The sequence below is a fragment of the Puccinia triticina genome, chromosome 1A (assembly GCF_026914185.1).
Source record: "Puccinia triticina chromosome 1A, complete sequence".
Lineage (NCBI taxonomy): Eukaryota > Fungi > Basidiomycota > Pucciniomycetes > Pucciniales > Pucciniaceae > Puccinia > Puccinia triticina.
In genome coordinates this window covers 5,922,089-5,942,619 of record NC_070558.1, presented here as the reverse complement: position 1 = coordinate 5,942,619, position 20,531 = coordinate 5,922,089, and the positions used below count along the sequence as shown (strand labels likewise).

Below are 20,531 nucleotides of genomic sequence, written 5' to 3'. Positions count from 1 at the left end.
CCTACGTCAGACTCTTAGACATCAGCCGCAGACGTGGTGGCCTACAGCTCATTCGCTCTGCCTGACTGACTCCGGCCTCAACTAACCCACACATCTTCTTCTTTTTTTTTTTTGAGCACCGGTGCATAAAAGGAATGAATACAAAGGCTAAAGCCGTCCTTAAAACAGCCCTCGATTTCTTCTTTGACACGTATCGTGCTCTGCATTGATTTGCATTTTCGATCCGATTCCAGCCTTGACACAAAAAGTGGACGAGACCGTTCGGGGCTGCGAGCAGACAGCGCATCCTCCGCCCATGATCAGAGCTCCCATCATCCTCGTTCTGGTCCACGTTTTCTGCTTGGTTTCTCCGCTCAGATGTGCGCCGCTGTTCGGGCAGCACTCGTGCCATTCGTGCTTGCCGGGTGAGCCCATATTTCTGATCATGAATATCTGCGTTCGACCTGGGAGGCTGATTTGTCTCATTCGTGAAGATGCCACGTCTCCGACTAGACGAGTCAAAGCCGGGCACTTAGCACAAGCGCCTTATGATAGACGGAGGAATCCATTTGCAGCTCCGCAAGGTCCGGGAGAGGGTGGCTTTGATAGACGGAGAAGCCGTTCTGCAGCCCGACCACGAGAGGCCAACCTCTCCCTGAAGCGGGCTCTCTTCTTGGGTAAATGTCGCACATTTTACTTGAGCTTGTTGTTGCTTCCATCCCTGTCAACTCAGCCTTTGCCCCCTTTTTGTTGCCAAACAGATCCGCGCCATGCTCGACATTGCAAGTGCGATGTGTGTCCCGAGTATGCGGAGTTGACGCGCGGAGATCTTGATCGGATGGGAGAAACATTGTCAAACAGCGAGCTCAATCTTTATCTTGAACTGCAGAAACAGCGGCTGGCCATGCAACAGCCATCAATCCCCCAAAGGGCGATGCAGAATCTGAAGAAACTACTAAGAACCAACCCTAACTCAACCATCCCCAAATCTAGTACGCCTTCGCACATTCCCTTACCACTTCTAGCTCTACATCGCATCAGCTCTGGGCGCATAAATGAACGCTCACATCTCTACCTGTCCCAGATACCTGTAATAAGTGGGTGGAGAAGTCACTCCGATATTTTTCCCGGGTGGACAACATGGAGACGCCAGCAGAGAACAAGGGTGTAGTGGAAAAAGTGGACCCAATAACAAACGAAAACCTAGAAGAGCCTGAGGAGGAGCCACTGGTACCACTAATGTGGGATGGAGACATACCAGAAGAACGTGCGCGTTTCTCACATTACACCCTCCTTCTGCGGACCAGTCCAGCCCTGACAACCAAAGAATGCCTTCTTCCATCTTCTTAAAAACACACAGCTTTCGTGTCTGTGGTCACCTGGCCGGGTGAGGAGGAGGCGGAACCAGAAACAGCGGCCGCAGCTCCTCCTCATCAAGCACCAGACGGCAGCAGTGAGGAAACGAGGGAAGAAAGGGCGCTGAGGGGCCGAGAAAACCTTCCCTGATTGACACATCGTTTAAGCTGATCATGTCCCTCGCTGCTAGTGAGATGGCGTGCCCGAGGCACTTGCACCCTCAATAATCCTGGGCTGCGCAGCGGGAGCACTTCCCAGCTGTTTTGTTTTACCTCCAACATGGCACATTTACGCCCAATTCTTATCCAAGGAATGTGCCTGCATCTCCCCCCAGCTGTCTTCATTGTAAACACCCATCCCCTACTTTTCAAAACATTTTTGAAGTTAGGAGAGAAGCTGTTTTTTTCTAAAATAAATAAATACATAAATAGAGATTGGACCCGGGTTCCCGCAACGGGTGCGGGTAGACCCGGACACGGCACCCGGCGGTGGCTGGCGGTACATTAGGAGGTTTCACATAAAGGAAACCCGGGAAGGTGTTCGAGCGCTTGCGAGTATTGTCATGAGGATGCTCGGGGCGATTTCTCGCGGGACTTCAAGCCAAATTTTTAAGCGAGTATGCCACCCGCGAGTAAAGAAATTTAGTGCCGCGGGAAGCGGGAATCCTTATTGTGAAACCCCCTATCAGACGGGCACTACGGGCACCATCTTTGTTTTGACCCTCGATAGCCGGCCTGTGCCGGCCTTCAAGGGCATTAGCGCACTTTGAGCAGCCTCTGCCGGTCATCAAGAGTGTTGTGTACTCTCTTAATGACTTGTCTCCGCCGGACATCAATGCCTAGGGAAAAGTTTTTTTTAGATTAAGTAATATTCATAATAATTAATCAGGTTGGTAAGATACCCAAAAAGGACATGTAACGCTCAGGCTACATAAAATTAAGAACAGATTTTGATCGGATTTTCAGGTGAAGGAGGAGGAAGTAGACCACACTATAGAAAAACACATCAATGTGGTGTCTGGGTTCAATATCCTGGTGATTTTTAATGGCTTTGAGAGTTGTGCGTAGGTCTGCCATCCCGATCCAATGGGATATTCAGGTCGATGTCCACAAGATGGCTACCGACTGATTTTTCCCAAGAAGCATGTCCCTCAACCTTTATCTTTCTTGCAAGGGGGGATTTGCCATCATCATCCTCCAGAAGATTGCCCTCCGAAAGGCCGTTACTCCCCGGCTTCCCGGGCGTACCAGGATGCGAAGTCAAAGGCGCCTTCTCGGTAGCAGACTCGACATCTCTTTGAGGTGGCGGGGGGCGGATCAATTGCAGTTGAACTTCAGGAGAAAAACAACCCGGGTGATTTTCGAGATGCCCGTCGATTTCAGGAAGGTTGTTGAGGTCAAAAAACTTTGCAGTAGGATTTCCATCACGATCTTGAGGCGGTGCGGCGGACACCAATTGTGAATGAATTTGCTGCACATGGCTTTGTTTGCTCGAAGGCGCGTGTTGTTGGAACCTCTTTCTCGCAGGGGCGGCTTCGACATCATCATCCACAAGACTACCTTCCGAAGGGCCGTTAATCTTAGGCTCACCACGCATGTCAAGAGGTGAATTCTGATAGACCTCCCCGGTAGCAGACTCTGCAGCCCCTGGAGACGGCAGGGAGCGGATTGATTGGTCAGGAGAAAACATCCAACGGGAATTATCTTTCAGCTCGTCGTTAATTTCAGGAAGGGCATCGTTGGGATCAATTCCCTTGTTGGTAGGCTTTTGATCTAGAATTTTCTGCGGACGGCGAGAACGTTTGCGGGTTGGCCAGGGACGTTCGCTGGGCGTCCATAACCTGTTTTTCACCAGGCCGTCTGGTAGAACAGTCTTCAACTCGTTTTTTCGACCAGATTGACTTGAATCACTTAAACCCGGACGAACACGCCTGGATCGCCCCGGCCTTCTTCCTAATTGACTTGGCGGGTCCAATCGGTCCGGCACGACATGAACTTTCTTCGGTTTAGACCTTGCTCTCTTTGTGGTCCAGCCGTCAGCTACTCCCAGCAAGTTCTGTTGAGGATTCCTGCCTGCACAGCCCAATTCGGTCCGAGATGACGAAAAGGATGGCTCGGCGATTGCGAGTCGAGATCCGAATGAGCACAGACCAGGCTTTATGCTCATAATTCCGATATGGCAGATGATCAAAGCATGGTATAAGAACAATGGTTTGGAGAGTCCCCGAAACATTTGAGCAACCCGGAAGTCCTACTCAGTGCTTAGGGTTGTTGTGGTTAATGGCAATCGGCTATCAAGCTATTTACCAGGACCAGAGTACTATATATGTTCGGAATGGGATATAACTAAGACTAGAATGGGTCGAGGACCTGCGAGAGTTTTGCGGATAGGGATGGGATTAGAGTGCAAGTTATGCGCTCCTTGCTAGTGAAATTGGAAGTTGTCACTCGATCCGTAACGCGTGAAGTCTTTATTGATGTGGTGATTTTCCTGTTTGAATCTACCCTTGGGAGCATAGGTGGTCAGACCGACTGGATTTGGCTGGATGTATGTAGACTTGTTTGGGGGAAGGGTGGGCAGTATGTCGAGCCACGGTATGTATTACTTCTTGCGAATTTGATCACACACGTCCCTCTGAGGAGGACGCACTCTTGAGACTTGTGTTGAGTTTTGGTTACATTCTGGCAAAATGTACAGCTATGCCGAGCAAGCTTGGGTCTTCTGCTTGGCACTATCGTCCGAGCAAGAGTTGTTGGAGCCCGACGAGTTCCGCGTTCCGGACCCTGCAAGCTCACCCAACGCACAGAGCTTGTCGGACAAAGGCTCCCAACCGGCAACAGCTGCTTGTAAGGCTGCGCGCAGTTAATTTCTGCAGTCCGCGCGGTCGGGGCTCCCTGATCCGAAGGTGAGCACCACAAAAACAAAATTCCTGGTGGGTGTGTTATGTACATGCGTTAGTCCCTGGTCAGAATGACTGTTTTCGGCGCAAGTCAGAGTGTCCCCGGACTCCCGAACACTGTTTGACATCCGACGCGCGCGTCTTGCTCGCGAAGTGTCGAGACGCGTTTGCCCTGTCGCCGATCGATGTTACATACTTTTAATGCGGGGTTCAGAGGGAATCACCTTCAACATCCACACCTCTTGACTCTTCCGACTCTACCATATTTTGAATACCGGCATATCTGCACTTGAACGATCCGCCTCAGATACCTGAAACGACTCCCTTCGCCGGGGTGAACCTACGTTTTTCAACTCGTTCAGTTCAACATCGCCACCCTTTGAAGTGCACCAGAGTCCACCTGCTGTCTTCTTGAGTTCGCTGGCGAGTTTGTAAATCCAAGACTTCTGTATCCCATCTCTTATGGAAACCAGGTCAATAATATCGAGCTGACGTTTTTCTGATATGATGTCAAATTCTCTGTCGCAGCTCCCGAGGGTCCATCCGCGCCAGGTCCTAGTCCAACCAAGCTTTTACCTCGATTGGCTCAGAAACTAGTGGATCCCCCTATCAGGCTCGTCATCGAATCGATCAAGGCTGCGTCCTTACTTCGCCAAACCGCTTTGTTACGACCATGTCTGGAGGCCTTGCAGACCCTCATGCCTTTCGGCTGTCTTTGATGTGTGTCATCTCCCTACTCGGTTTGTCTCCAAGATTATCGCGCTGAAGCCAACGGACTGTCGTCCAAAACCTCCTGAAGTCTTGGTCAACCGTTCTTCTTGGTAACCGCAATCTCGCAGGTCCTCACATGGTCTCTCACATTCATTGCCCAGTGCCTAGCTGAAGCACGGTATCACTCATCGCGTGGTTCGGACGGTGCAAAGCCGACAGGTACGCCCATTGGGATCGGTTGGTTTGCAATATTTTACCAGCTTTTTATCGTTTACCGAGTCCTCAGTAGTGTGGGTTCTGAGTCCGAGTACCCAGCTCGGGGGTCAATCGCAACATTGGTCGCTGTTAATGTCGTGGTAGGAATTCTGTGCAGCAATTCAGCCATCTATGTCCATCATGAAATCGCATCATCATTGTATGGATACGGATGGATGATCTTATCCAGCCTCAACGTGAGTCTGTCTCTAGCTTCTTTTATAACACATCATCACAAGATTGGAAAACACACTTGTGACAGTTGCTTACAGCTGCGATTTTGCTAAATTTTTGATAATGTCAGCTAGCATGGCTACTTTATTTCACATCATCGGATCAATCACGGCTTTTGTCGTTTCTGAATCCGAGCTTCCAGCGAAAGCAACTCATCCGTTCCAGTATCAATCTCCGCCGCTCTACTTCCCACTTCAATCCCAATTTGCCTAACATCGCATCTGAATCTCCAAACCATTATACCGGATCTCATATCATCACGTTGGGGCAAAATCAAACGGCGGAGTCGCGTCCTAGTTTACACAACGAAAAGCTTGCAAACGAAGTAACTTCTGCACTGTTACCCACCAATCAACCATATTTACCAGAAGGCTACGGTGATCATGATTCTCACAGGATATTACCAAACCATCAACATGAAAACCCAGCGACTAATAATGCCAACATAGCGCCTCAAATGCAACCTGTATCGCAGTATAATCATCCAAACTTGCAACTCCAGGACCCAAACTTTTATTCTCGGCTGCATGAACAAAGCAATAACCAACCTGGACAGCAGCAACACTCTAACTATCAATCGAGCCGCGCGGACCCGCCCTTAAATACCCATCAGATGAACCTCCAACATTACCCCAATCCTGCCGACTCTCCGGAAACGAACTTTCTGGCAATGCCTGTCCTTGATAGAACACTTTTGAGTCAAGCTTACCGGCAAGAGGAGCTCAGAAGTGTCACAAACACCGAGAGCGTGACCCCATCATCGCCCGCCCCCTCCAAGCCAGTCGAGTTCACCAAAAAGGCAAAAGCGTTGTATACATGTGAGCATCACGAAATGTTGTGTTGGAAATACGCTCAGACTTTTCTGCTGCTCTCCCTCAACTGATCCATCGTCCTTCTGCAGACAAAGCCTCGCCTACCGATCCCAATGAGATCGGCTTTGAAAAAGGTGAAACATTGGATATCTTGAATCACAGTGGTACGCAACTACGTTACTTCAGTTTAAGCATCGTAAAGGAATAGCTGACTTCTTGCTCGGTTCGTTCAGGTAAATGGTGGCAAGCAAGACGAGCTAATGGCGAATCTGGAATCGTACCATCTAACTATTTCCAGATGCTACCAAATCCATAAACCTCAAAAGCATTCATCTCAGCTGATATGGCGACATCGACACTTTGACGAAAATTCTCTTCTGCTTTATGACAATATTCGCACAGTTTCAGATTGGTCATCCATCACCACCTATGGTTTTTGTGTTTTGTTGGGTTTTGATTGATCTGCACAAAATGTAAAATGTCGCATGCTCCGTGTATTCTCTCTCCTCCTATCATGAAAATCTCTCATCCAGCAATATTCCAAATAAAGCAAACAAAATCTTGTCGTCAAATCAGTATACATTTGTTATCTTCTGTTTCTTGTTGTTGTTGTCTTTTCTCTATATCATCATAATGGTCATCACGGACTTTGGGCACGCTTTATTAATTGGATTACAACCGCCAGCCTCATGGAAGGATGAGCATTACTTAAAAAACATGCACCTAATATTACAGAAAAGGCATTTTCTATCTAACCCGCACTACCGATACAAGCAGAGAGAAAGGCTGTTCGAAGAATCCTCCACGAATCTCATCAAGGACATACACCACGAGTCCGACAAGTAATCAATGTGCCCACTGGCTGACTCGAGGGAAATCCCTGCACATTTATGCAAGTATGTACGTGTAGTGCCTGATCACAGCTGAGGATGAAATATGCCCGTGGCGTCAATCAGACAGATGACCTGTTGGCTAGGATGAAAACCTGTCCGATAGGTAATCATAGTGTTTGCTCGCAGGGGATGAAGCCTCTCTAGCTAGCAGGTAAACTGTCTTCTAGGAGCGGGGGATAGGAAACCTCTCCAACAAGCAGCAAAGATTTATGCTGTCGGATCAAAAGAACACCTCTACAACCCCCGGAAAACAAATATTCTGATTTGTCAGGAAACGCACCCACAGCCTCAGGGAAAAACCCAGCGTCTTGCGGTTGGGGATTAAGCCTTTGTACCAGAAGCAGACACAGCGCCTGCTTGTAGTGGTGGGCATCACCGATGATGTTACCCTCACGATGAACAGTGCTAGTTTCTTGGAAGGAAACCTTCCAAAAAGCAGGCTCCATTTCAGATCACTGGGGAGAGAACATCGGTGACGAGCAGAGACGGCACTTTCTCTGCTGGCTAGCAGCAGGCGAGGCAATTTCTTCCATGATTAGGCGCATCAGGAAGGAATCCTGCTCAACGGGTAAAACATGCAGGCTTTCCGCTAGCAATGAGTCCCCTTCAACAACAGGCCAAGTTCCCTTTTCATGATGAGACAATCCCAAGCATCAACCTGCTTGTTGGTCGGTCTGTCAGAAGCAAATCTGTGAGATCAAGGGCAAAAATCCCACAGAAAAAAAGAAATGGAAATGGAAATGGAAAAATGGAAAAGAGAATAGGGAAGAAGAAATATAGTGATGAGGAAGTAAAATCAAATGTGAAAAAAAAGAAATGTGAAATATATGAAGTCTGTCAGGATCACAGATATAAGAGGAGAAAACAGATCTAAACACTTTTACTTTTATTGGTAGGAATTCACTTTGAGTTAATAGGGGGGTTCACAATAGGATTTTAATAAAACTTTAGAGCCCGTTTTAAGGAATTTGTGAACCAATTTTTAGAAAACGTAGAAGTTGTTCTGATTGCCAAGGAGCACCCAAATGTGAACAGCTTAAAAAATTTCCAAAACATTGTTCATAAAGGCCTTAAAATGAGCTTTAAAATTTTATTAAAATCCTATTGTGAACCCCCCTAATAGAATGGACACGTCACCATCAGTAAGTGGGGTGGTTTTTCTGCTAGATAAGGAAGGGAGTACAGAAAGATGGGGAAAAGAGCTTAGCAGAGAAAGGTTTTGTGCAAGGAGAACACTTGGCTTGAGCAAAAATTTTGGGGAATACCTTGTTGCCTTTTAAGGGAACATCCAGAAGTTTGGCAAGCTCAAGATCATCATCATCATCCTCTAAGACCAAGGAAAGAGGATCCAATTGACAGGAAAGACACACTGGGGCAAAATTATTGGGCATCAAGTACAGGGAGAAAGCCTCAAGTAAACATTGGCTGAAGACATCCTAAAATCCTGCAAGACAAAAACAAAGAGTAACAAGTTGAGGTGAGGAAAACAAAAATTGTTGAAAAGATGGTTTGGCAAGGAGGGGGCCAGTAAATGGGGTGGGTTGAAGGCCGAATGTATGGTTTTGGTGCTGGAGGGTTTCATGGTGGTTTTGGAACAAAGTGGTAATTACAGGTGAAAGCAGTTGAGGTGGGGTGATTGGGATGAATGACCAAGCTTGGCATAAACAAGTGTCAGCATGGCCTTTGATTACCCAGGTGATATATTGATATTATGGTGATGAAGATGACTAAATAAGTTGAATCTGATGAAATTATTTGATGACTTCCTGTTGCCTAGATGGCTGGGTTTAGCGGGAGGAACTAAACCTTGCTTGCTGGTGAAAACTTGATCTTGGTCAATTTTTCACCAGCCAGTATGGCTTAACCTTACCCTCTAGATCTGGATTTTTATCCCATGGCAAGTCATCTATTGAAGAGACCAGTAGCATATTTTACCTACAAAACTTTTTGGATGCTATATCTTGAACAGTTTGCTTTTATTGAATTTATTGGTGATTATATCACCTATGTTTATATCAGTGCCAAAAAAGCCTAAAAGGTCTCACAGAGTACAGCAATATTTTATTGGATTTTTGCTTTTTTTGCAACTTTGGCCATGAACTTATTTGACAAGCACATAACATTGAGAATATCCTGCTATCGTGCTCTATCTCACACAAGCTGGAAATCTCAGCAACCCATTTTTTTTTCTTTTTGCATAGATAAATTCTATGGATTCACCATTGTGAAATTTCAGATTCAAATTTCCCCCCACACCTCTCCTTTTACAAACTCTAAAAGTTTTAAAATGTGCAGCCCAAAATGAATCAACTTCCTACCTCCCCTGAGCAAGTTGATGGGACTTGGCCATTCACTGCTCTGTTTGGTGCGTTAGATGCACTCAAAGGATCAAATTGTTCTCTGATGAAGCATTGTTGTAGTGTATAAGTAAAATGAAGTTGATTGAAAAGCATACTGAATCTTTTATCTTTGGATTACATAGTTTAATTTTTATCCATTAAAAATGATGAGACTGATAATCTTTGATGAGGGTGCAAGTTATTAGAGTCAGACACAAGCTTCAGACAGGGGGGACAACAAGAGCGCAAGAAAAACCTAAATAGGTGAGTCAGAGGGTGAGCAAAAATAATGGTGAGTTAGAGTTGGAAAAATGTTGAATGGTTTGATTCCAAAGCACACCTCTGATGAGGGTGCAAGCTTTTAGACACAAGCTTCAGACAGTGGTGATGTTATACTCAATTCTGCTCTTATGCAGCCTGTCACCCAAAGATACCTGAGTTTGACCCTGGTAACACAACAAGCAATGTAAAAACATTTAAGAGTTCATCCCATGATATATGTCAAAAACACAAAATTTGGTAACCGTAATTGAGCACCCTAAAAAGCAACAGCGCACTTAGGCCCTGTTTGGCACCAATGTAAATTTAGGTGATATAATGACTGTTTAATTCAATAAAAAAATACAAAATTAAACATAAAGCTTCCATTTTTTTTGGCAGAAAACCTACAGTACTACTACTGGTCTCTTCAAATTTGAAATCAGATTGAACTCGTATTGGTCTAAAGCAATATAATACTACTATGGTGCTCACTGCTGAGGATTTCTGAATCAGGTGAATCTGATTTCAAATTTGAAGAGACCAGTACTGTAAGTTGCCTGCCGCTGTAAAAAAAAAAAAAACTCAAGAAACTTCTGCCAGTTGACATGCATTGCAATGTTACAAAGGGAATAAAATTGCTATGTAATCTGCATATTCCTGCCACACATTACCAAGAAATGACATGGAGGCAAACCACAAAGCCTGCATCAAGCTGCTAATACCGTTGGCCACAAAAAATTAAGCTGAAGTATGTTGAACCCCGTGGTATACAGAATAACTATGATAGGAAATTACTTAGATTATGTGCAGCAATTTCCTCATATTATCATAGAGGTACAAGTACAGGGAATTATTCCAGATGAAGAACACCAAGATCTTCTTGAAGGGTTTTACAATTTGGTATTCAAGGACACTCAAGATCATCCACCTCTCCTAGGTTGGGCTGAACTCCATTTTTCACAACAGGAAAAAACAAACAAGAAATTCAATCCCACTCAGATTCCTATTTACAAATCCCTCATGCAGAGTGGTACTCTAACTACCCCTCAAGCTGGTTGTGTTGCGCTTGAGTTGCACAAAATCTGGTTAAGATCAAAATCCCTAACATCCAAAGAACAAAGGCAGCAAACTGCCATGGCGCAAGTAGAATCATTTTTATTAGGGGGTTGTAGTTCTGAATACTAGTTTTATTTTATCTCATTTGCATATTTAGTGATATGTCAACCTCTTCCGCATTAATTGTTAGCTGTCTAGTTATATACCGCTTACTACCTCACATTCATGGTTCTCTAACCATTCAACATTGATCCAACTCTAAATCACTGTTATCATTGCTCACCCTACGACTCACCTCTTTAGGTCCATTTTTCATCTTTTTCTCATCTGACTGTTTTCTTGTTCTCATCCTCTGCTCATCTTCTCAGGCTTGTCTTGTGCCCTGGTTTTCCATAAACCAAAATGGAAGTTGTGTACTATGGGATTGCACCTCTTTAATATTGCATGTCAACTGGCAGCAGTTTCTTGAGTTATTTCACAGTGTACAGAAGAAAATTGGAGGCTTTATGTTGAATTTTGTATTTTTTTATTGAATTAATCAGTGATTATGTCACCTATATTTACATTGGTGCCAACCAGGGCCTTAGCTTAGTTGGTAAAAATCATCACTCATGAATTTTGAGGACATGATTTCAAATCCCATAGTACACAACTTCCATTTTGGTTTATGACAGGTGACAACCAGAGCACAAGACAAACCTGAGAAGATGAGCAGAGCGTGGGAACAAGAAAACGTTCAGATGAGAAAAAGAAAGAAAACAGACCTAAATAGGTGAGTTGGAGGGTGAGCAACGATAACACTGAGTTAGAGTTGGAACAATGTTGAATGGCTAGAGAACCGTACATGTGAGGTAGTAAGCGGTATATAACTAGACAACATAGGGTACAACTAACAATGACTGCAGAAGAGGTTGACATTATCACTAAATATGCATATGAGATAGAGTAAAACTAGTATGCAAAACTACGACCGCCTAATGAAAATGATTCTAGTTGCGCCACAGCAGTTTGTTGCCTTTGTTCTTTGGATATTAGGGAATGGGATCTTAACCAGATTTTGCGCAACTCAAGCGCAACACGACCAGCTTGAGGGGTAGTTAGAGTACCACTCTGCATGAGGGATTTGTAAATAAGAATCTGAGTGGGATTGAATTTCTTGTTTGCGTTTTGCTGTGGTGAAAAATGGATTTCAGCCCAACCCAGGAGAGGTGGATGATCTTGAGTGTCCTTGAATACCAAATTGTAAAACCATTCAAGAAGATCTTGGTGTTCTTCATCTGGAATAATTCCCTGTTCTTGTACCTCCGTGATAAAATGAGGAAATTGCTGCATATAATCTAAGTAATGTCCAATCATAGTTATTCTATGTACCAGGCGGTTCGCACATACTTCAGATTGTTTTCTTGCGGCCGATGGTAATATCAGCTTGATGTAGGAGTTGTGGTTTGCCTCCATCCCATTTCTTGATAATGTGTGGCGGAAAGGGGGAGGGTAAATAGCAATCTTTTTCCCTTCAAGTTCGGGATCTGTTTGCTGTAAAAACAATTCTAATGCAACTCTGTATTGCCTTGTGTTTCGAACCCCATATGCAAGTTGTAATTCTTCTCTTTTATTTTCAACCTTATTTCGGAAATCCTTGAACGCCTTTCTCTCATCAGTTGCCATCTTGTATTCTTTTTCTCGAGCCGCCACAAGTTGTTTACCAAGAATTGTGTCTTTCTTGGCGTCCTCAAGTTCTTTGAAAATTACTTCAGCTTTAACTCTGACATATTTTTTGGTTTTTCGATTCCCGGTTTGATTTAATGGGCCGTGGATAGCACTCTGAGAGTTATCTTGCTGTGCGGTCAGACCAATCTTGTTCATTTTTCGAGGACCTTTCATAGATTTGGCTCTGGATTTCCATTCAAGGTGCGATTCTACACAATCGCGAGCAAGATCAGTTTGATCACCTTGCGTTTAAGCAGCACATTCTTGACAGTAATGTCTTACCTGAGGAACGCGGCTTGCTCGTAGATACGGTTTTCGGTAGGGATTGATAAACGGCATGTTGATCCACTCCCAACCCTTCGTATAATTCACGTTCTTTGAGAAAGGGGTTTGAGGTTTGATAGACATTGTTTGTATTTTGGATTCCTATATCCATGTTTGAACACCAAATGAGTTCATCAGGGTATAGATCATTGTCACCAAACGATGAGTGGTATCCATGCTGACCTTTTTCACTAACTACACCGGTGCTCAAACTGGAGGTTGGCACTGATCCGGCGCTATTGCGATAGTTGTAAACATCGGGAAAATAGCTGTGGGAGGATTCTACAACATGGAGCATACATCAATCAGCTTCCATGGCTTCCATAACAAAAGGCCATGAAGAGCCCACCTCTCGGCAGGCGGTTGGTTAAAACTAGGTCCATATTATGAAAAGTGTCTGTCTCTGAGATTCGATGCCGTGCAAAATTGAAGTCGGTCATGTCTTCAAGGTTCCCAAATACCTCTGAATCGATGTTGTGATTGTTAGTTTGAAAGATCCCATCATGAGCTGCGCTGATTAAGTTATGATGGAAAAGAGCAATTCCTAATAAGGTTTGTTGGATTGAAATCATGCTGGTATTTTACGGATTCCTTTGTGATATTATCGAATGTTTTGATTCTTTATGCGCTAGGAGACCTGGGGGACACAATCGTGTAAAAACAAAAAAATAATTTCTTGGACTACAATGCTATGATACATACAATGTTACACTGCGATGACCCACTCATCAGTTTCCTGTTTCGGGAATGCCTCCTGGGTTGTGAATCAGAATCTGTACTCGGCTCGGATTAATCAATCAAGCACTATCAAGCAGTAGCAAGCAGTCCCCACCGGCCGCCCACACCATTAACTGAAAATACCTCCGTGGGTACGGAGGAGGAGTCCTCTTGGCCGGTCGACTGTGTCATAAAGAGGAATGGAAACCGCCTAAGTTGTCTGTTGTGAGACTTGCTTTTGAACATTGTGTGATTTAGCCTCATTGGGCGCCCCAGGTCTCCCTGAAATTTAATCTACTGGAGTCATGTGTGCGGTCTAGTTGGATTAAGCTGCTACTGTTTGTGAGCTTTGTAGACCCGCAAATCAACTTGTGCACCTGACTGTCGCGATTCTGAAAAGCTCGTCTATAGCAAATACTAGTATCGTCAGTCCAGGCTACAAGGATTCTGTCTTTTCTCCCAGGATGTGACCAAAAAAGAAAAGAGAGAATGTTTCCAGATGAGAATAAGAGGAGAAACAGATCTTCACGCTATAATTTTTTCCTGAATAAATTTACAGATGTCGGTAAGAATTCACTCTGAGTTACTAGAGTGCAGGCTGCCAGTAGGCAAGCAAGAGTTTCTGCTGGATAAGGCAAGAGAGCACAGGCGTTTGGGGAAGAAGAACTTAGGAGAGGAAAGAGGAAGGTTGTGCGCGAGGAGGAAGTTTAGCCCGGGCAAGGATTTTTTGGAATACCTTGTTGACTTTCGAAATGAGACCACACTCAAGATGTTTGGCAATCTCAAGATCATTTTCATCAACGTCTTCAAACACCGAGGAGATAGTTTCCGATTGGCAACCAGGGCAGACTGGGGCAACCGGCTCGGCATCAAGTAACTGAAGACATCCATCCTAACAAAGAAAACAAATAGCAACAAGTTTGGGCGAGAAGCAAAAATCTCAGCGCGCGCCCAGGCTTCGGCGGGCCATCCGAGTCCGAGCAATCTTCCGCTGTACTAGGATTGGCTTTCGTAGCTTGACTAACTCGTCAGTCAAGCAGGCGGGTCTCATGAGAGCTCCGACCCGCCTGGCTGAACCATAGAGGTCGGACTCGCCTGTCGGAACAGTTGGTCCCGCCTATTGACTACTCGGACAAGCATCTCCGGCAATAGATTTCCCCCGCGGTGAACCCACTGCCGGATCATTTTTGCAAACGAGACATTTCGATCAAATATCGAATAGATATCTTCAACTTATTATCCGTGGAAGCCCAGGAGGTGAAGAGTTTAGAACCAAATATTAGGACGGTTCACGTAGGGATTTTTTAACCCTGCTGATGTTATAAATCAGCAAGCCTTCCCAGCCAAATTGGCTGGGACCGTGGGATAAACTTTATTTTGGTCTTGCTGATTTCGGCCCTACGTGAACCGTCCTATTTACTTGCCACTGATATTTTTGATATGTAAGAGGGAAAACCAGATATATACATATATTCTGTTGTGTGACCTGGGTCACAGGCTTACTTGGCTGCGGCTCTCTGCTGCGGAGTAGACTACCGTCAGCATCAAAATATAAATACCATGACTTGCCAGTGTTTACCGAGCCCCAGTCTCGGCATATTTTGGTGATTGGCTCGATCTTGATTCCTGCTTTGTCAATTGTCGACTATGGTGTGACTCCTGAGTGCCGGTTGTGAGCCGGTGAAGATCAAGTTATATATTTTCTTCTCCCTTATTTTCTTCTCCCTCCTCTTCGAGGATATACGGCCTGCTGGTTTCTGTTCCTCCTTTGGGGCCCAGACAGTTCAGAGGTGCCTGGATGAGGAAACGGTGTTGTTGAGCCATTTTGGACGATCAGTAAGACCCGTCCGACGAAGTTGCACCCAACAAGACTTGTACCTCAAATGCAAGATCATTCTTCAAGGCGATCGAGATGCAATCGAACATCTCCCCAACCCCGATCACCATTATTTGGCCTGTTTCTGCTATTTGCTTTTGCCTGCACCCAGCCGATCAGGTTGTGGACCTGTTTACCTCATGGGATCCAGGAGAGCAATTAAGGAGTGTCAAGAGGAGGGAAAAAAATCCCACAACCATAGTTTGCTAAAGGAACATCGTTGATCCAAAAGCGGTATTCATTGGAATTTGGAGGCCGAAATGAAGATCTGTGAGTCAACCTGATACGGATAGATCATCCAGCCGGTGTCTATATGACTATCTCATCTAGCAGGAAAATGCAATGAAACGGAAGGGTCACAACTAACAAATGAGAGGCTATGAGACTCTCCACTGCCCCAGTAGTTTGGGCTTCCAGGAAGAAGCTCCCTCCGAGCGGACTGACATCGTTTGACTGCTGCCTTCCGCATTATCTATGCACCTGGCTCGGCCCCGCTCAGACCTGGGACTGACTTCCGTCCGCGTTGTCGCCGGCGGTGAGGTGATTGCCCCCGCCATGAATCAGTCAGCATCTCGTCACGCTTTCTGTACGTTTTCCTTGCGGCTCGTCACCGCCTCTGGACTCCGGAGCCTCTGTCCAATGTCGTGCACCTGTTTTCAAGACGGTTGAACACTAGCTGTTGTGATCGGATCGGAGGGAGCTTAAAGTTGTATAATGTATGTACATAAATGACAAGATATTTTGTTCGCAGGCCGCCAAACCTACTATTATGAAACAGTTTATTCTTCTTCTTGAAGGCCCCAACTGAACAGAATTGAACTGGGGCTCGAACCAGTCGTTTTGATGGTTGAAGTGTGAAGTCGGCAGAGCCAAAAGCGGTGTCCAGGCCGTCAAGGATGGGTCTGGTGCTGCTGATGTCAGCAGCTCCCGATAGCACGGCCACTATAAAACCAAGCCCGGCGGCTTCCTGTTGACCACCACCTTCGCCAACTTTCATTCTCAACCTCGATCTCAAGAGAAACACTCCTCATCTTCCATCCACCCACCTATCCGGATACTTTCATCCTTCCATCAATCAACCATCCTCAGCTCGATCGTCCTCAGATTCACTCCAGCAAGCCTCAATCGGACCTAGTACCACCACAAAACCCCAACCAAAAAAACTTGTAAGAACCTCTTCTACCTATCATATTTAACACACCCATTTATCTGCCAGCTCACTAGTAGATAGACGGATAGATGTCTACGATAGATCACCTTTTTCTGTATTGCTACTCTCCTCAATCATCAATCTTGACCAGCTGTAATTATCACCATGTCCAAGCTATACCCTCTGCCGACTAACCCAGCTCAAGCGCTCTTCGAGTGTCCGCCCCTTCTCGCAATCGCAGTAGGCTCTATCTTCAGTAGTCTGGCCTACTGGGCTTCAAAACTCGCCACCGATGGGGATCCTTCACTTGTCGAAGAACCTTCCTTCTCCCATCTGGTCTCCCTCCAAGGTCTACCACTCTATCCGCCATCTTCCTGAAACTCCCCCGTCTTTTTCCGATCTTTCTTAACTTTTTTTCCCCTCTTTTCATTGAGGAAATCGAAAGACTTGACAGATTTACTGACTAAAAATATCACGTTTTTCATCCCAAAAATCAAAACCAGGCGTCGAAATGGCTATCCAATCAGCTTCGGTCGAGATCGGCGATGAAATTCCCACAGGCGAAACTAAAGTCCGTCGGTCGTTCATATCCCCAGACAAATTGGTGACCGAACCGATGCCCGGAATGCAAGTTCTGCCAGACCTTCTAGTCCAATCCGCCAAAGACTTCCCTACAGCGAATGCAGTCGGCTGGCGTGAGCTGATCAAGGTCCACAAGGAGACTAAGACGGTGACCAAAGTAGTGGGCGGAAAGGAAGTCAAGGAGGATAAGATTTGGGAGTTTTACGAAATGAGCGATTATAAATACTGGACTTACACTCAATTGCTTGAAGAAGTCTCTAAAATCTCAAACGGTCTCGCTGAACTTGGTCTGACGAAGGAGCAACGGTTCAACATCTATTCGGCTACCAAACCTTCTTGGCAAGTCATGGCACATGGTAAGACACACACCCCCGTTGTATTGTTTTCGGGTATATTCCAAATGATTGATTGCTTTCTTATTCTCTCAATTGTTTGAACGGATAGCCTGCTCTAGACGATCCATAACTTTCGCTACCGCTTATGACTCGCTGGGCGTCGATGGATTGGAACATTCGGTCAACGAGCCCGAAGTAGTTGGAATATTCACAAATGCCAACTTACTGGGAACTTTGGCGGCGATTGTGACCAAGACACCGACTCTGAAATATGTGATTTATGACGAAACAGCTGAAGAAAGTGCCCTCAAGAAAATTCAAGATGCCCGGCCTGATATCCGAATCATCACTTACGACGAGCTGCGTCAACTGGGTGAAACTAAGGCCCATGAGATCGTCAAACCCGAACCTTCTGATATTGCTTGCATCATGTACACCAGTGGATCCACCGGCGCACCCAAAGGCGTCCTTCTCAGCCATCTCAACTTAATTTCTTCCGGTAAGCAAAAATCCTACTTGAGTTTGCACAAAACCTGTCAATTCCATTGAGTGATGTCCGCTTATGCACTCGAATGTTGCAGTGGCTGGAGTTCGGACTTTGCTGGAAGATTTCATGAGCGAAGACGAGGCGGTGATCGCTTATCTTCCATTAGCTGTAAGTCGACTGGTATCCAAGCATGCCATTCTGCTACTTAATTACATACTAATAGACTTCTGTGTTTTCGACTCGTACAGCACATTTTGGAATTTATTGTTGAGCTAACTTCTCTATCGATGGGCGTCAAAGTCGGTTACGGATCTGTCAAAACACTCACTGAGGCCTCGATGCGGAATTGCTCGGGAGATATCAAAACGTTCAAGCCGACAGTGATGGTTGGAGTCCCCGCTGTCTGGGAACTTATCCGCAAGGGGATCTTGGCCAAAGTCAAAGCGGGAGGCAAAGTGAAAGAATCAATCTTCAACGCGGCATTGGCTGTCAAGAGAAATTCGATCCTGAGTCGGATCGGCGGAGGATTGATGGACACAGTTGTCTTCAACCAGGTGCGCGAACAGACTGGCGGGAGATTGCGATACGCGATCTCAGGCGGGGCTGCTTTATCAAGAGAGACCCAAGAGTTCTTGTCGAAAGCACTAGTTTCGGTCTTGCAAGGATATGGCCTAACGGAATCCTGTGGGATGTGTGCGATCTTGGCTCCGAATTACATGCAATACGGATGCGTGGGTGTGCCGGTACCCAGTACGGAGATCAAACTGGTCGACGCTCCCGAAACCGGCTACCTCTCGACCAATTCGCCTAATCCTCAGGGCGAAGTTTGGATCAGAGGTCCCTCGGTCTCCAAAGGTTACTTCAAGAGGGAAGACGTCACCAAAGAAAGTATGACCGAAGATGGCTGGTTTAAGACCGGCGATATTGCACAATGGAACACAGATGGAAGTGCGTAAATGTTTCTTTCATTTCAAGAATTGTAGGTTAAAAGGAACCCTCAAGCAACGAAACTGACGACGATCAACTCTTTTTTTTTGTTATCACCAGCCTTGTCGATCATTGACCGCAAGAAGAACCTGGTCAAACTGGCGGGAGGAGAATACATAGCGCTTGAGAAGCTGGAATCGATCTATAAGTCGTGTGCACTAGTCGGTAACCTATGTGTCCACGCCGACTCAACAGCCAACCGACCGATGGCGATCGTCTTTGTCCATGAGAAGAACCTCACTGTAGCGTATCAGGAAATGAAGCCCGGCGAGAGCGGGAAGAGTCTCAGCGAGATGTGCCAGAGCGAGGAGGTTGAAAAGTTGTTGCTGAAAGAACTCTTGGCTACCGGTAAAAAGGCCGGCTTCAAGCCTCTCGAGGTATGTTGTCACAAATATATAGAGAGAGACTGGATTATTGATACCGCAAACCGATCCGCCTGTTCAGTTATTGCAATCTGTCGTTTTGACCGACGAGGAATGGACTCCTGAAAACGGCTTAGTGACTGCTGCTCAGAAACTGAACCGCCGGAACATCTTGGAGCACTACAGTGAGGCCGTCAAGGTAAGCGTCATACATGTCGACTTTCTCACTCCAATCTCTCCCTTCATTGATTGCTGACGTTGCGGTCAACTTTACAGAAAGTCTATCCTTGAATACGAATAGTCTCTCAAGCCGTCCACGCCATCACTTCGAAAAATACACACATATATATATCGTTGGCACGGGTAAAGGCTAGCTTGTTTTGACTCTCCGCAATGGCTCTCTTTCCGTATCTATTATCGTCGATCCTCAACCTGTGTGTAAGAACATATATATACATATATACATAGATATCTCCTCTTACGCTTTTCTTCCAAAGAACCTTGTCTCTTGTCGCCGTCATCGTTCTGAGTCTCTTTTCTATGTGAAAACTTGGCCCCGTCTTCTTTCTCGACAAGTGTTCACTCTCTGCGCTCATCGAACCCAGAATGTGTCGGTCCCTATTCTCTGTGCAATATCTCTTTCTTTATGCCACCCAACCGCGTACTTGCCTCCACTTGCCTCTTTCTTCTGCCCTCTCTGTAGTTGTAAAATTGCCCATACTTCTCGCGAACCCCTTTGTCTTCTTCGTTGTTATTAGTCGTTGCCCTCCTCTCGCTTCCCTCTTCCTCTCGATCGTCTTTGTCGTATTTGCTTAGATCAACACCCCCCAAAAAACATTAAATCAAATGGGACTGAAAGATGTGCAGCGTGCATAGGTTGTGAGCTTGTTGAAAGATCCTGTCATTGGATAGAATTACAATCACTACAAGGTTTCTGATGGCCAAGAAATTAGGGGGGCTCACATAGGATATTAAAAAACCTTTATAGTGTTCAAACTTGTATAAGATTTTTTTACCTAAAATCATAAACTGCAAATTTGGCTGGGAGATGTCACTTAAGTTTTATACACGCTGACATCTCCCAGCCAAAATTGGCTTCATGATTTTATGTAAACCATGATATGCAATTTTGAACACCATTGGAGCCTATTTTAAAGCCTTTATGAACAACTTTTTAAAAAATTATGGTGTTCAAAGTTGGTTTGCATA

The 20,531-nt window shown here is 45.5% G+C and overlaps 5 protein-coding genes across 5 annotated transcripts; 3 read left to right on the top strand and 2 right to left on the bottom strand.

The window, feature by feature from the left end:
• Nucleotides 1–357: 357 nt before the first annotated feature.
• PtA15_1A668 (uncharacterized protein) lies at nt 358–1,485 on the top strand (the record flags this gene model as incomplete). Its single annotated transcript, XM_053165719.1, has 5 exons — nt 358–404; nt 493–656; nt 741–971; nt 1,064–1,246; nt 1,340–1,485. The coding sequence occupies 5 exons, from the start codon at nt 358–360 to the stop codon at nt 1,483–1,485; spliced, it is 771 nt and encodes a 256-aa protein (XP_053016883.1).
• An 891-nt stretch (nt 1,486–2,376) lies between these two features.
• On the bottom strand, nt 2,377–3,567 carry PtA15_1A667 (uncharacterized protein; the record flags this gene model as incomplete). The annotated part of the gene is made up of 1 exon (XM_053165718.1): nt 2,377–3,567. The coding sequence occupies one exon, from the start codon at nt 3,565–3,567 to the stop codon at nt 2,377–2,379; it is 1,191 nt and encodes a 396-aa protein (XP_053016882.1).
• Nucleotides 3,568–4,907: 1,340 nt separating this feature from the next.
• PtA15_1A666 (uncharacterized protein) lies at nt 4,908–6,562 on the top strand (the record flags this gene model as incomplete). The annotated part of the gene is made up of 5 exons (XM_053165717.1): nt 4,908–4,954; nt 5,034–5,397; nt 5,505–6,252; nt 6,336–6,410; nt 6,480–6,562. The coding sequence occupies 5 exons, from the start codon at nt 4,908–4,910 to the stop codon at nt 6,560–6,562; spliced, it is 1,317 nt and encodes a 438-aa protein (XP_053016881.1).
• Nucleotides 6,563–11,784: 5,222 nt separating this feature from the next.
• On the bottom strand, nt 11,785–13,398 carry PtA15_1A665 (uncharacterized protein; the record flags this gene model as incomplete). The annotated part of the gene is made up of 5 exons (XM_053165716.1): nt 11,785–11,817; nt 12,185–12,711; nt 12,785–12,928; nt 13,010–13,108; nt 13,176–13,398. The coding sequence occupies 5 exons, from the start codon at nt 13,396–13,398 to the stop codon at nt 11,785–11,787; spliced, it is 1,026 nt and encodes a 341-aa protein (XP_053016880.1).
• A 3,336-nt stretch (nt 13,399–16,734) lies between these two features.
• On the top strand, nt 16,735–19,613 carry PtA15_1A664 (uncharacterized protein; the record flags this gene model as incomplete). The annotated part of the gene is made up of 8 exons (XM_053165715.1): nt 16,735–16,918; nt 17,073–17,507; nt 17,596–17,985; nt 18,068–18,141; nt 18,222–18,921; nt 19,021–19,337; nt 19,405–19,521; nt 19,599–19,613. 8 exons carry the CDS (start codon nt 16,735–16,737, stop codon nt 19,611–19,613), a joined length of 2,232 nt encoding a protein of 743 aa, XP_053016879.1.
• Between the last annotated feature and the right edge of the window lie 918 nt (nt 19,614–20,531).